General features: G+C 34.3%; 2 protein-coding genes across 2 annotated transcripts in view; one reads left to right on the forward strand and one right to left on the reverse strand.

The window, feature by feature from the left end:
• The first annotated feature begins 1,833 nt into the window (after nt 1–1,833).
• Nucleotides 1,834–11,037, forward strand: LOC123671655 (angiotensin-converting enzyme-like). Its single transcript, XM_045605617.1, has 9 exons — nt 1,834–2,112; nt 4,796–5,069; nt 8,141–8,448; nt 8,925–9,116; nt 9,179–9,437; nt 9,704–9,812; nt 10,062–10,423; nt 10,572–10,727; nt 10,830–11,037. Exons 1-9 carry the CDS (start codon nt 1,992–1,994, stop codon nt 10,990–10,992), a joined length of 1,944 nt encoding a protein of 647 aa, XP_045461573.1. The 5' UTR covers nt 1,834–1,991; the 3' UTR covers nt 10,993–11,037.
• Nucleotides 11,038–11,212: 175 nt separating this feature from the next.
• LOC123671656 (talin-2) overlaps nt 11,213–13,217 on the reverse strand; it is a 48,416-nt gene continuing 46,411 nt past the window's right edge. The window contains exon 27 of the mRNA XM_045605618.1: nt 11,213–12,939. Coding sequence (XP_045461574.1) covers nt 12,033–12,939 — 907 coding nt within the window. The 3' untranslated portion in view covers nt 11,213–12,032. The remainder of the gene's footprint in view (nt 12,940–13,217) is intronic.

The following is a 13,217-nucleotide window of genomic DNA, read 5'->3' on the forward strand; positions in this document are numbered from 1 at the left end:
GTAGCGCAGAATGAAACGTATTTTATAGCTAATAAAAATCTGCCACCGCCTCGCAAATCATATAAAGCTGCTATATTTTAACGACGGAATATTCCAAACAGAGTTCTTGTTGGAAGAATACTAGACAACAGTGACAATCGATAAAATTAATTGATGGAAAACATGAACTAACCGCCACCATATGCCTAGATTTCATTAATTCAGTCATTTACTGTGTAGCGAACAGTCAATCAACCTGATTAGTATCGCATTTAACACTTCAAGCACACCTCTATTCGATTCTGTATGTCAATAGGCTCTTGTTGATAAGTTCTGCTGGTTGTTCAACATTTGTAATCGATATAGAAAGGATATAATTAAAAAAGCAGTAGCGCTAAGTTAGAAGTTTGTTCAAATTTGTTTACCTGTAGCTACATTTTTAAAAATTTTTATGAGCACTTAAAACACATCGTATTCTAAAAGCTTATTAGATGGTAAAGGTCTTTAAGTCACCCCTTCATCGTGGTGAGGTCATGCAGATTTCTCCTTTGATATAAATAACGGGTGTTTTTTTTCGAGGTATATAACTATAAGTTGGCATTACTGTTCAAGATAGCGACCGATTTAACAGTTTGGTTTGGCAATTCATAATGAATATACTCTCGCCTGAACAACGCTTGTAAATAGTGCAATTTTATTTCGAAAATAATGGTTCTGTGCGGAATACGTATCGCGCACCACGTCCATTTTATTTTGTTTAGCGATGAAGCGCACTTCTGGTTGAGTGGCTACGTCATTAAACAAAACTGCCGCATTTGGAGTGAAGCTAATCCTCGAGTGTATGTCGAAACACCGTTACATCCAGAAGAACTGACTGTTTGGTGCGCTTCATGGGCTGGTGGAATGATTGGTCCGTACTTCTTCAAAAACGATGATGGCCAGAACGTTACAGTCAATGGTGGTCGGTATAGAGCCATGATTACTAACTTTTTCATTCCTGAATTGAACAACCATGATGTCCAGGAGCTGTGGTTCCAACAAGACGGTGCAACATGTCACACAGCTCGTGCCACAATCGATTTATTGAAAGACACGTTTGGTGACCGCCTAATTTCACGTTTTGGACCTGTGAATTGGCCTCCAAGATCTTGTGATTTAACATCGCTAGACTACTTTCTGTGGGGCTATGTAAAGTCATTGGTCTATGCGGATAAACCACAAACCCTTGACCATTTGGAAGACAACATTCGCCGTGTCATTGCCGATATACGGCCACAAATGTTGGAAAAATTAATCGAAAATTGGACGTCCAAATTGGACTACATTCGAGCCAGCCGTGGCGGTCATATGCCAGAAATCATATTTAAAATGTAATGTCACAAGATTATCTTGCGGATAAATAACATTCATGTCAATCGAATAATCCATCGTTGTTTTATTGCAATTTAAAGTTCTACAGCTCTAAAAAAAACACCCTTTATAACGCTTTCAGATGGCATTCAATTAGACATTTCAGAAAAAAACAATATTATCAGACACCTAATAAAAAAAATATTCACAAACTTTTTTGTTTGCCTTTGAGTGTCTTTCTAAAATGTTTAATTTAATGCCATCTAAAAGCGTTATAATACTCTATGTCAATTTTTGTACGTTCATTCATCACTAATTCCAAAAATTCATTCAATTACATCGTGTATAAAGACAAATAATATAAACCGCAAGGTTTATAATTTCCAAACAAACCAACAATCATCTAAAATCTCTAGACAAATCCCGCGACTAAAACAAAAATAACACCACAATTAATTTCAGCCATTTCAGCGTCTGTCTCCTGAAAATACCCCAGGGGTGACCTGCCCCAGTAATTCGGTTTAACATATTTCGAAACGAAATGGAACAGAAATGGAATAAACACAAATGGAGCTTTCATGACGATTTCCAGCCGTGAGTGAGACATGTTGATCACGCATGACCGCACCTGATAGCTGAAAGAAAAGCGGAAAATTCGGAAAATGGCAGTTAAGACTATAACTGTTGTCATGAATAGGTTTGCGAGATGTTGGTTTTCACTTGTTGTTCTCACGGTGGTTTTTAACTGTGTTAGATGTGGGGTTGATGCACATTTTAAGAAGGGTTAGTATGTTGAGATTTATTTATGTAATTTTCGCTTTTTGTGGTTTTGAGCAGCTGTTTTTTCTTCAGGGAATTTTCTACTTTTCGAAATTTTCATTACTTTTAATAATGAAAAATTTCTTGAAGGTTTTGAATTCTTCTGAGTAGAATTTTGAATTTAGAATTAGTTTAATTAAAATAATACCATCAGTGTGATTTAGTGTGACAAACTTAAGCGGAAATAATGACAGTTTGTTATATTACTTTTGTTCGCTAAATCTTTTCATTTTTATAAACGGGGTATTGAAGTTTTTCTTTAAAACTGAATTTATATATTTCTCTCAATTTTTGAATGAAAAAAATTGGGCCTTTCTGAGATATTTCAAACTAAAAATAAGAAAAAAAAATCTCAACTTTGAACATTATCAAGTATCTAATAATAGATAATTTATCAAAGAAATAAAAACTATGCGTCAAAATGTTTATTTTTTTTTTCATAGGGAACCTCTTTCCTTTTGAAAAAAGACATCAGGAATTTTTGTCACTAAGTGAACGAAATATTCAAAAATGATTTTCAGTTTGAAATATCCCAGTGGTGTATAATTTTTCGTTTCAAAAAAAATTCAGAGCAATAAATGAATATCTAGTCAGTTTTTGGGAAAAACTTGAACACACCAAATTGTGGAATACGAAGCCTTGTGAACAATAATTACCTATATATCAAATTGTCATTATTTTTCATGCAGAATCGCACTTATTCACCCTATATTTGAAAATAAAACGCGAGAATTCGATAAAACAACTTATTATTTTCCCCTCGATTCATTAATTTTCAAAACAGATTATTTTAATTTTAATGAAATAAATTTGAGAGAATCTCTGATTCAATCTGAGTCAATGTTATCGGTTATTAGTTTATCTATATTAGAGGTTCTGAATTACAACCTAGTTGGATCTGTTGTTACAGAAATATTGTTTTTTTTTTTCAATACATAGTTCAATTTTAGCATATTTGAATCGTTTGAAACACTAATTGTTTGGAACAATAACACACATTTTTTTCAGTATAGTTTCTTATTTTAATCACAGAATATTTTCAATCGTATGGAAAGAATTGAATAGCATGATGTGAAGTTTTATCCCCTGGTCATTCGTAGTCAAACTAGGAAAAACTTATCAAATATTCTGGACTGTAGCTCAGCAAAAAGTACTTCAAAAATTATGATTCTACCTATATTCTCCACTTGAATCTGGCTTTTAGCTTTTCAACTGTATAGCTAATTTAAATCTTATCACTATAAATAAAGGGTGTTTTTTAAAGCTATAGAACTTTAAATTGCAATAAAACAACGATGGATTATTCGATTGACATGAATTTTATTTATCCGCAAGATAATCTTGCGCCATGACATTTTAAATATGATTTCTGGCATATGACCGCAACGGCTGGCTCGGATGTAGTCCAATCTGGACGTCCAATTTTCGATGACTTTTTCCAACATTTGTGGCCGTATATCGGCAACAACACGGCGAATGTTGTTTCCAAATGGTCAAGGGTTTGTGGCTTATCCGCATAGACCAATGATTTTACATAGCCCCACAGAAAGTAGTCTAGCGGTATTAAATCACAAGATCTTGGAGGCCAATTCACAGGTCCAAAACGTGAAATTAGGCGGTCACCAAACGTGTCTTTCAATAAATCGATTGTGGCACGAGCTGTGTGACATGTTGCGCCATCTTGTTGGAACCACAGCTCCTGGACATCATGGTTGTTCAATTCAGGAATGAAAAAGTTAGTAATCATGGCTTTATACCGATCACCATTGACTGTAACGTTCTGGCCATCATCGTTTTTGAAGAAGTACGGACCAATGATTCCACCAGCCCATAAAGCGCACCAAACAGTCAGTTTTTCTGGATGTAACGATGTTTCGACATACACTTGAGGATTAGCTTCACTCCAAACGCGGCAGTTTTGTTTGTTGACGTAGCCATTCAACCAGAAGTGCGCTTCATCGCTAAACAAAATAAAATGGACGTAGTGCGCGATACGTATTCCGCACAGAACCATTATTTTCGAAAAAAAATTGCACTATTTGCAAGCGTTGTTCAGGCGTGAGTCTATTCATGATGAATTACCAAACCAAACTGAGAATAAATCACTTGACAGCTGTTAAATCGGTCGCCATCTTGAACAGAAATGCCAACTTAAAGTTATATACCTACCTCGAAAAAAAACACCCTTTATATTGTTTCAATATCTCCGCTCTACAATAACTTTGGGATGACTGAACTTCCTCAATACAAAAGCTTTATAAAATACTTCTAACTCTCTTCTAGAAAATGGACGGTAACAAACAGAGAAAGAAATTAGTTTGAAGTTTTGAAGATCGTAAATAAGAGTATTTTAGTAAATGATATATATATAGAGCTTCGCTAGAGTGTATTTTCTGAGGGATTTTCTTAATATTATTGACTTAAATTGAGTTTTCGACACTAATCTGTTGAATTCAAAAGTCGATTTCAACAAAATGTTGAAAAAGTCACCGTTTTTCTCATCGGCAGCTCTCATATACCAACTGACCTCCCTTAAACTCTCTGAACCTCAACCTCCATACGACCTACAAAGCTCCATTCGACATCAAAGAACACCCCTATAGCAATCCAATCAGTCGTAATCAAACAACCAATCCTCTAATTACAGAAAAATACCGATACGAAGCTGAAAAGTGGCTGAAAAACATCGACATCGACCTTCTCAAGTTCAACTCCCTTGCCAGTCGTCTGACATGGGAACTCAGCGTCGATCCAGAAATCGAGAAATATTCGGAGAACGGTAAAGAACTGACGTTGGTCAAAAACAGGTGGAGAAACGCAATATGCGGTTATGATGTCCAGAAAGACTTGCTGTCGGAGGAACAGCAGAGGAAGCTGTTTTTGCTGTGCAGAGGCGGGAAGTTCACCGATACTGGTATTGTGTGAGTAGTTTTATTGAGTAGCTGTCGGTTTGATGGAGAGCATTTTGAGGTGTTTTCAGGATTCGGATGTGTTTTGCTTGTATTGGCACTGACGGCTGACCGGTTGGCGTTTGACGAAACGTCCGACCGGTCTGACCGGTTGGCGTTTGACGAAACGTCCGACCGGTCTGACCGGTAGAGCCCAACTTATTTAGGTTTGTTTATTCACAGCGCCTTTTATACTGAGTGATTCAATTTTTGCTAGACGAACTAAATATTTTTGAGAGAAATGAGTAAGAGGTTGATATTAAGTCGAGAGATTCTGAGCACTTTTCCACTCATGCAATAATTCCACCATTGAGGACCACATCACTAGGTATATCTATACTTGGTGTTTCTAAATTGAGGTACAAATGAAAATGAGAGATTCCTCAAATGAATTTTAGAAAAAAGAGTCCTATAGAAACAGGACCACAAACTATTTAATTTCGAGATACAGGGTGTTAAAGTTTGATTTTTTTCTCATAGCACCTTCCCTTCACGAAATATTCGACTAAAATTTGGCATAGATATTCCAATTCTAACTTTTCATCATTTGATATGCTAATTTTGAATGCGAATCGACAGGGTGATATTTTTTCTGGTACAGTGTCCTCTTTTTTCTCCAGAACTTTTTTTGGGTGGACCACTGGTAGTTTAGAAAAATGCAAAAAGAAATATCAGTCTAGTAGACAGATCAATAAACTTAGATAGAGGGAGCATATGTATTTTTCAGTAAGCAAATTTTGTCCCCAACATGAACTATCAAATTTGACAAGAAGAGCGCGGAAATGAGAACATATCAGTGATACTATTATATATTTCACTCAATTCGCGAGTTTCTCCATAAAGAACGCACTTCTTATGTCCCATAGTGAATCAACGTTTCATATTAACTCAAAATATATTGAAATAAATACCTCACTATATTAGAAATTAAGGAGACAAACTTCAAGCGCGCTAAACGACATGAAACAGCCGATGACACTAGGAGAACGAAAATTGCCAAACCTTGGATTTCAGCAGGTAGATACAGAAAATAATAAATATTCTGTTCATTATAAATTCGACAATTAGGAAAAATATCGGATTCCAAATATTCAAATTCGCATATTCAATCAGGAATCACTCAAATAAATATATTTCATTCAATATAATATACATTCATAATGATATAGTAAAATTGTGGATTTGAAAATATATCACAATCCGACAACGTAATATAACCATGTTGGGGGACATGTTAAAATTGTGTATACTCCCTCTATCTACACTACACTAAAATAAATTTGGGAATTGTAAATTTGCGTTATACTTCCTCTATCTATGTTTATTACACTATGGTGCAGTACTACAATTCTTGGTTTCTTGTAGTTTTGTCGTATCTACTACAGAAACAAATTTCAAACAATTCTCTAGTAATCCTGAGAAAAATCCAAATTATTACAAAGATCCAGTTAGTAAGCAGTGAGAAATTAATTAATTTTAAGTTTTGATACTTAGATACTTATTTACCCAATCTGTAGCGAAGATTAATAAAAATTCGATAAACTGGTATAATCATAAAAAAGTAGGACTACAAAAAACACCCTGTATCTCGAAAATAAAGTGTTTGCGGGCCCATGCTCATAAGACTTTTTTTCCTTAAAATCATCTAAGAAATCTCTCATTTCCCTCTGTACTTCCAATTTAGGAACACCCTGTATATTCTCCATCTAGGAGTGTTGACTCTTTCCTGGTCTTCGTTTTTCCCCTGTAGTTAGTTTATTATCAACTGGAGCAATTGATACTTATCACCCCTCAACACGTTTCCGAAGTAGGACATTTTCCGCCTTTTAATAGATGTTAATAGATTTTTATCTGCATTAACACTATACTAGCACCTTCTCTTTCGTCACTTTATACCTCCAAGAAATCTTGAATCTGCGAAGACTCACATTTCAAATTCTTCGATTATCCTCAGAGTTGCCAACTTGACTGTCCAGGCTTCCATCCCTTATAGCTCCTATACACGAAATTTTTATTCTATATATACACACAAAATCTCAGCCCTTGGTATCTGATGTAATGGAAATATTTGGTGTATTTTTTTCCAATATTGTTCCTCAATTTTCTATGGATATAAACTTCATGATAATTGTTCAATATTATATCCATCACAAAAGATTTTTCCCATACCTATATAAACATTAATTTATCATTCAGAAAGTGTTCATCCCCTCTCTATAATATAGTATTTAACAAATTGAAAATCCTAGTCTGAATAATCATTGTTAAAGCTGTATTATATATTAATGATAAACAAGTATAACGCTCTTGAGAAGAACGATCAAAGGCAAATAAACAAAATATCGGATTGGCAGAAGCCTAGATTAAGAGAAATGTGATGCCATTATGGTGAGTAGCGATGGACCAATAATAAATGCTAATATAAATGCGATATTCCACAGCAGTCGTAACAAAAATACTTTGTTTGTCTCTTAAAACGAAAAATCCTACAATTCAACATAATTTCATCGTGAAAAAGTTTCAGCGTTTCATGTTGTTCTGCTAAATAACTACCGCACTTTCCTAATGAAGTTTTTTCCGTTTCCGTAGCTCTCAGACTCTTTGACCGAAAAGACGTATCGGAAGTAATCCTTTGTACAGCTGAAAATTCATTTCCTGCAATGAATTAGAACGAAACTCTCTCAGAAAATCGAGAATTGGAAGGGTGGCTTCATTTTTATACCTGAACATTCGTACTTAGTTTTAAGGGATGCTTCAATTTTTTTTTAATGATCGAAAAACTTGTGAAGATAAAGATGAATAGAAATATGAGAAGATTCAACTTTTTTCAATTTTAAAATTTTTCACTTTGACTTTGATCGGATTGGACCTGATGATGGAACTTTAAAATAGTCGAAACGTCGAAAAAACTGAGCTGGTAATAACTCCTGCCTCATACACCTTTGCGCCCCCTTAGTGACTTTACTCATTATTAATAATCAGTTATCTTTCAGACGAAATCTGATACATTTTTTATTTTTTTAATCCTGTCTATAATTCTTCAGGAAATATGTAGAAACCATGGGAGCTCTGGCTGAGTCCTATGGCTCAGATATATGCCTGCCCCTAACGGAAGATTTTATGGAATTCTACTCCATGTTATTCCCTAATATTTCCATGCAATTAACCCTTCCAAAACCTGGAGATTGCGTTTCTGGAGAGCCAGATCTGGAAACAATGATGAAGAGGCAAGATCTGAATCCAGAACAACTGAGATGGATCTGGACCCTGTGGCATGATTCAGTTGGACCTAAAGTGAAAAAACCTTTTTTTAGAGCGGTTGACATTTTAAATGAAGCTGCTAGAGCAAACGGTAAAAGAAAAGTATCAATATTTTATCTCCAGTTAGAGTTTTCGTCTTTGTATCCTACATTATTTTTTTAGTTTCCGAACATTCTCTATCTCATTTTTCATTTGAAGAGTTTTCTATTGTTCTTTACCTAATATATCAAGTATTTTGTTTTGTATTTGCTGATATACCCAGCTTATTTCACTTATCTTACTACTTCTTCTATTTTTAAATTTCATAGTGTTCCAGTTTTGGTTCATATTGTTGTTCCTTGTATCATTTCTTTTAATATATCTAATCTTCCTTATTTCAACTAACTGCTTTATTCAACTCTGTTAGATTGGTTTCTTATATGTTTTTTCTTACTTTTGTTTTTGTTCATTTCTATCTAATTCTCATGTAAATTTCTTGTTACAAGAATAAGTTGTCTCACTTACCTGAATATTAAAGTTTGATTTTCAATATAATATTTCGGATTGACATTGATGTATCAACTTCAGGTTATTTGGACAACGGAGAAGTATGGAGAGAAGAGCTGGAAATACAGAACCTCGAGGAAATTGTAGAAGAGTTGTACTTAGAGATAGAAGTGTTATACAAGATGCTCCATTCAGTGGTTAGGTTCAAACTCTACGAAAAATACGGTCCTTCTGAGGTCGATCTGAAAGGACCCTTACCGATACATCTATTAGGTGAGCCCTAGAACGGAACCATGTGGTACACCAATCAGGCTCAATCTAATTTGAATTTCTAGGGAATATGTGGGGTCAAGACTGGTCCTACCTTCTGGGACTTATTTTCCCTAAAAACTACAAGGTGATATTAAACGAAAGATTGAGATCTAAAAACCAGACAGTAAGGCATATGGCTTCAGAAGCTGAGGATTTCTACGTTTCTATGGGAATGCCAAGGATGACCAGGAAGTTCTGGAAGTATTCGATATTTCAGAAGAAGGATAACACATCGGTTTGTCATGGGACCGCTGCCAATTTATACCATGATGGCGATTTCAGGTGATGTTTTTGATCATTTAACTCATTTGAACTTTTTCACTTTTTCAAATTATTTTTTGCGAATTCTACTATTTTGCACGTGTATGTCTAAGATCACACCATTTACCATTAGAGATAAGATAATATTATAAATACCAGAAGTATTGTTTTTTGATTTAGTCAGTCAATAAGTATGTATGCTATAGTCTTGCTTCAAATCATTCATACCTTGTAAATAAATTAATTTTTAAAAAATGCCATAATTATATGTAAACTTACCTATAAAGGATTATGATGTGTGGCCAACCCAGCATAGATGACTTTTATGTTATTCATCATGAAATGGGACACATCGAATACTATATGGCATATGAGCAGCAACCAGCAGTATTTCAGGTACATCTAATATTTTTAATAAAATATATCCCTATATGTTGCTACTTGAAAAAAAAAGATAAATGAAGCAATAAATTTAAAGGCCAAATGACTACAATGAGAAAATTTAGAACATATAAATCCTTTATTGCAATATCGTAGTAATAGTTTTGGAGTTAATAATTTTTATATGAATTCGATTGCTGAGATTATACTAGCTTTGTGTTAGATTCAAACTTTCTGCTACTCTACTTTCCTGATATTTTTCAGGATGGTACAAACACAGCTTTCCACGAGAGTATAGGGGACGCTATTATGCATGGGGTGATGACACCCCAACATCTTCACCGTATAAGTTTGCTCAAAGACGAGGAACTCTTCGATTCCAACACTGATTTCGCTTTGAATTTACTGCAAGCCCTAGAAAAAATACCAGAGATCCCATTCGCTCTCCTCATTGATAAATACAGGTGGAAAATATTCAGAGGGGAAATCCCCAAACAAAAACTCAATACGGCATATTGGGAGATGAATAGGTTATACAGAGGGGTAGTACCACCTGAACATAGGGGTGAAGATTTTTTTGATGCTGGAGCAAAGTTTCACATACCAGATGGAACACCTTACATCAGGTAATAATTTCATATAATATTATTAATTCTTTTAAATTATATCATACATATGAATTGAATGTGAATGGGATATAGATATCCTACTATATAACCTATAAACAATGGTTACATGTGTTACGAATTTTAAAACGTTTCAAAAATGTTGAAGGTATTTCCTCAGTGGTATTCTCCAAATGGACCTCTTCAAAAGTTTCTGCGAGATAACTGTATTGGGTAGAAATTCAAAGAACAAGGAAGAGGATAAGATACTACCTCTTCAAAGATGTGATATTTATGGTTCTAAGAAAGCTGGAAGAAATTTGAGGTACCTATAATAATCAGTCTACTTTTATCTTGACCTAGAAAAAATTTGAGGTAATCGATTTCCTTGTATACTCTATTCTATAATATTTCTTTATGTTTTTAGACAAGTTTTATCACTTGGATCAAGTGTCCATTGGAGTGTGGTGTTGAACCTACTGACTGGTCATAGTAAGATCACAACCAGGCCTTTTCTACAATACTATGCACCTGTTCATAAATGGCTCAAGAACTTCATTGAAACTCATAACCTTTATGTAGGTTGGTAAACCAAGTAATTTATGTTGTTGAATCATTAAATGTAGCATTTCATCTTTAAAATTCGTTTGATTTTTGTATCATACTACTTCGACCACACTAAACACTGACGTAGAAGAGATATAAGCTGAGAAAGTTACTATGAATATAGTTTTATATTTCTACCACATAACCTATTTTTTGAATGATGGCAGAAAACACAATGGAAGGTGAGAAAAAGGAAATAAGAGCTTATTATAATTAGTATATTTTATTATACATATTAAAAATTACATAATTATAGAACAAAATTCATAGATATGAGTAAAACATTCCAAATATCTATATTAAAACAATCTATGGCAGTTAGCACCACGCATCAATGTAAAAGATTAAAAAACGCTCTAATAATAAAGTTTTGATTTGATGTAAGATTTTAGGCACTCGTGAAGTTCAATGATAACAATATAAGATTATTTTTATATTAAAATGCTATTTTATAAGTACTATATATAAATGAGTTTATACAATAGAGATAAAATATTCGAGAAGCTCTCATAACATGAATTGGCACAAAACTTATATAATTTCATACACTTGGGAGTACACCCTGAATGAAATGAGAAAATAAAGCTGTAGTAGCAAAGCTTTCGAAAGTTTCTGTACATAAAAAGTACAATTTTAACGAAAAACACAGGTGTTCTATACAAATATTTACAGTTTTCAACTTCAGCTTCTCTAAATCTAGCACCATATACAAAATTAAGGTCACTTTATGGAAGCATAAAAAAGTTTCAAGATAAAATTATGTATGGCAAGTAAGATTGATATAGATGCAGTCTCAAAGCGTTTCATTTAAGCTCACTTGGTAATGAAAAAATACGAAAAAGTTTTATATCTCTTTCCTTTTATTCTAAAAGTTTTATGACAGTTTATTTCGCTTGTAATCTTGTGAATTTTTAGTAGTTCTAATAGCAATTATGGTTTTCTTGTATTTTTTTAAACAGCTTTCAAAGTGAACTTGTTAAACTTTGTTTCGATCTGATTAATTCATGAACTAATACAGTGCGTCTCACTTGAAACCAAAAGTTTTCGTTGAACTCTCCTGTTTTGTAGTTCTCATAGTAGAAACAGTTTTCTTTTCGACAACTTGTTGAGTAACCGATTTCTTTAACATTTTCTGCTCTAAAGTATCACTATCTTTCAAAACTGGAGGTTCGTTTATATACTCAACGTTGGTAGAAAAAGACGATTGATACTGTGAATCAACGCCATTTTTAACACTCTCGAATGTGGCATTGGACAGGCCTTTGCTTGGTGTGCTAGTGTAGTACTTTTCTTCGATTGTCTGATAGATTGGATCACCCGATTTGTATGTTTCATACTTGAAACTTTCTGTTTTGAAACCTGCTGGTGTTTTGTATGTGTTTGTACTGTATTCCGAACTGGAATAACCATCAGTTGAAGACTGTGGTTTTAGATCAAAAGAGCGATATTTTTGGTCATAGCTTGGTGAAGGACTACTGGTATAATCGAAAGTTCTCGCAGGTTGACTACCAAACATTTTCGGCGAATTTAGGTTATGCGCCGGACTAACAGGTGGCGCTGCGGGTTTGTTAACCGAGCTATAGATGGCGCTTTCGAACGGTTTCGTAGTCGGTACATAACCTGTACTATAGCTAGGAGAGGTAGGGTGGTTATACGACGAATATGTATTGGAACTATACAGGGGTTCGTAATTTGACTGTGATTTATACGAACTGTACTTTTGATCATCGTAAGCGTTTTGACCATAAACGTTGTTACTTCCATATACTGCATTGTCTAATTCGCTAATATGTGACTGAAGCAGAGTGTTATTTCTTTTGTGTCGATCCAGAGAATTCACCTTTTCCGGACTCTCTAAATGACTGTAGGTGTTAGCGTATGGCGTTTGATTGAACTTGTAGGAGTTGTTGAGAGAGTCGGACTGGTACAATCTGCAAGAGAATTAGGAGTTGTGACAAAAACGAAGGGAAATTGATTGATCACACTCCTTCAAATCCAAATTTCTTCATTCCCATTCGTAAACATGCTAGGTTCATACAGGGTGTAATATGGTTGGGATTGCGAATATTTCTTTCATGGACAGGGTCATTCATTGAAGGTTAATCATAAAGCAGGCGACTACTTTGCTGAATTTTTCATATTATTGATAGTTTTTGAATTGAATTTTTTCAAAAACAGGTCAGACTATCAATTTTGAGAGGATTTTCTA

Source organism: Harmonia axyridis, chromosome 1, assembly GCF_914767665.1.
Source record: "Harmonia axyridis chromosome 1, icHarAxyr1.1, whole genome shotgun sequence".
Classification (NCBI taxonomy): Eukaryota; Metazoa; Arthropoda; class Insecta; order Coleoptera; family Coccinellidae; genus Harmonia; species Harmonia axyridis.

Coding starts and splice junctions, on each gene's coding strand:
- LOC123671655 (XM_045605617.1), top strand. CDS start 1,992: ATGGCAGTTAAGACTATAACTGTTGTCATGAATAGGTTTGCGAGATGT. Junction 8,449..8,924: donor TGAAGCTGCTAGAGCAAACG/GTAAAAGAAAAG, acceptor TATCAACTTCAG/GTTATTTGGACAACGGAGAA. Junction 10,424..10,571: donor GATGGAACACCTTACATCAG/GTAATAATTTCA, acceptor AAAATGTTGAAG/GTATTTCCTCAGTGGTATTC.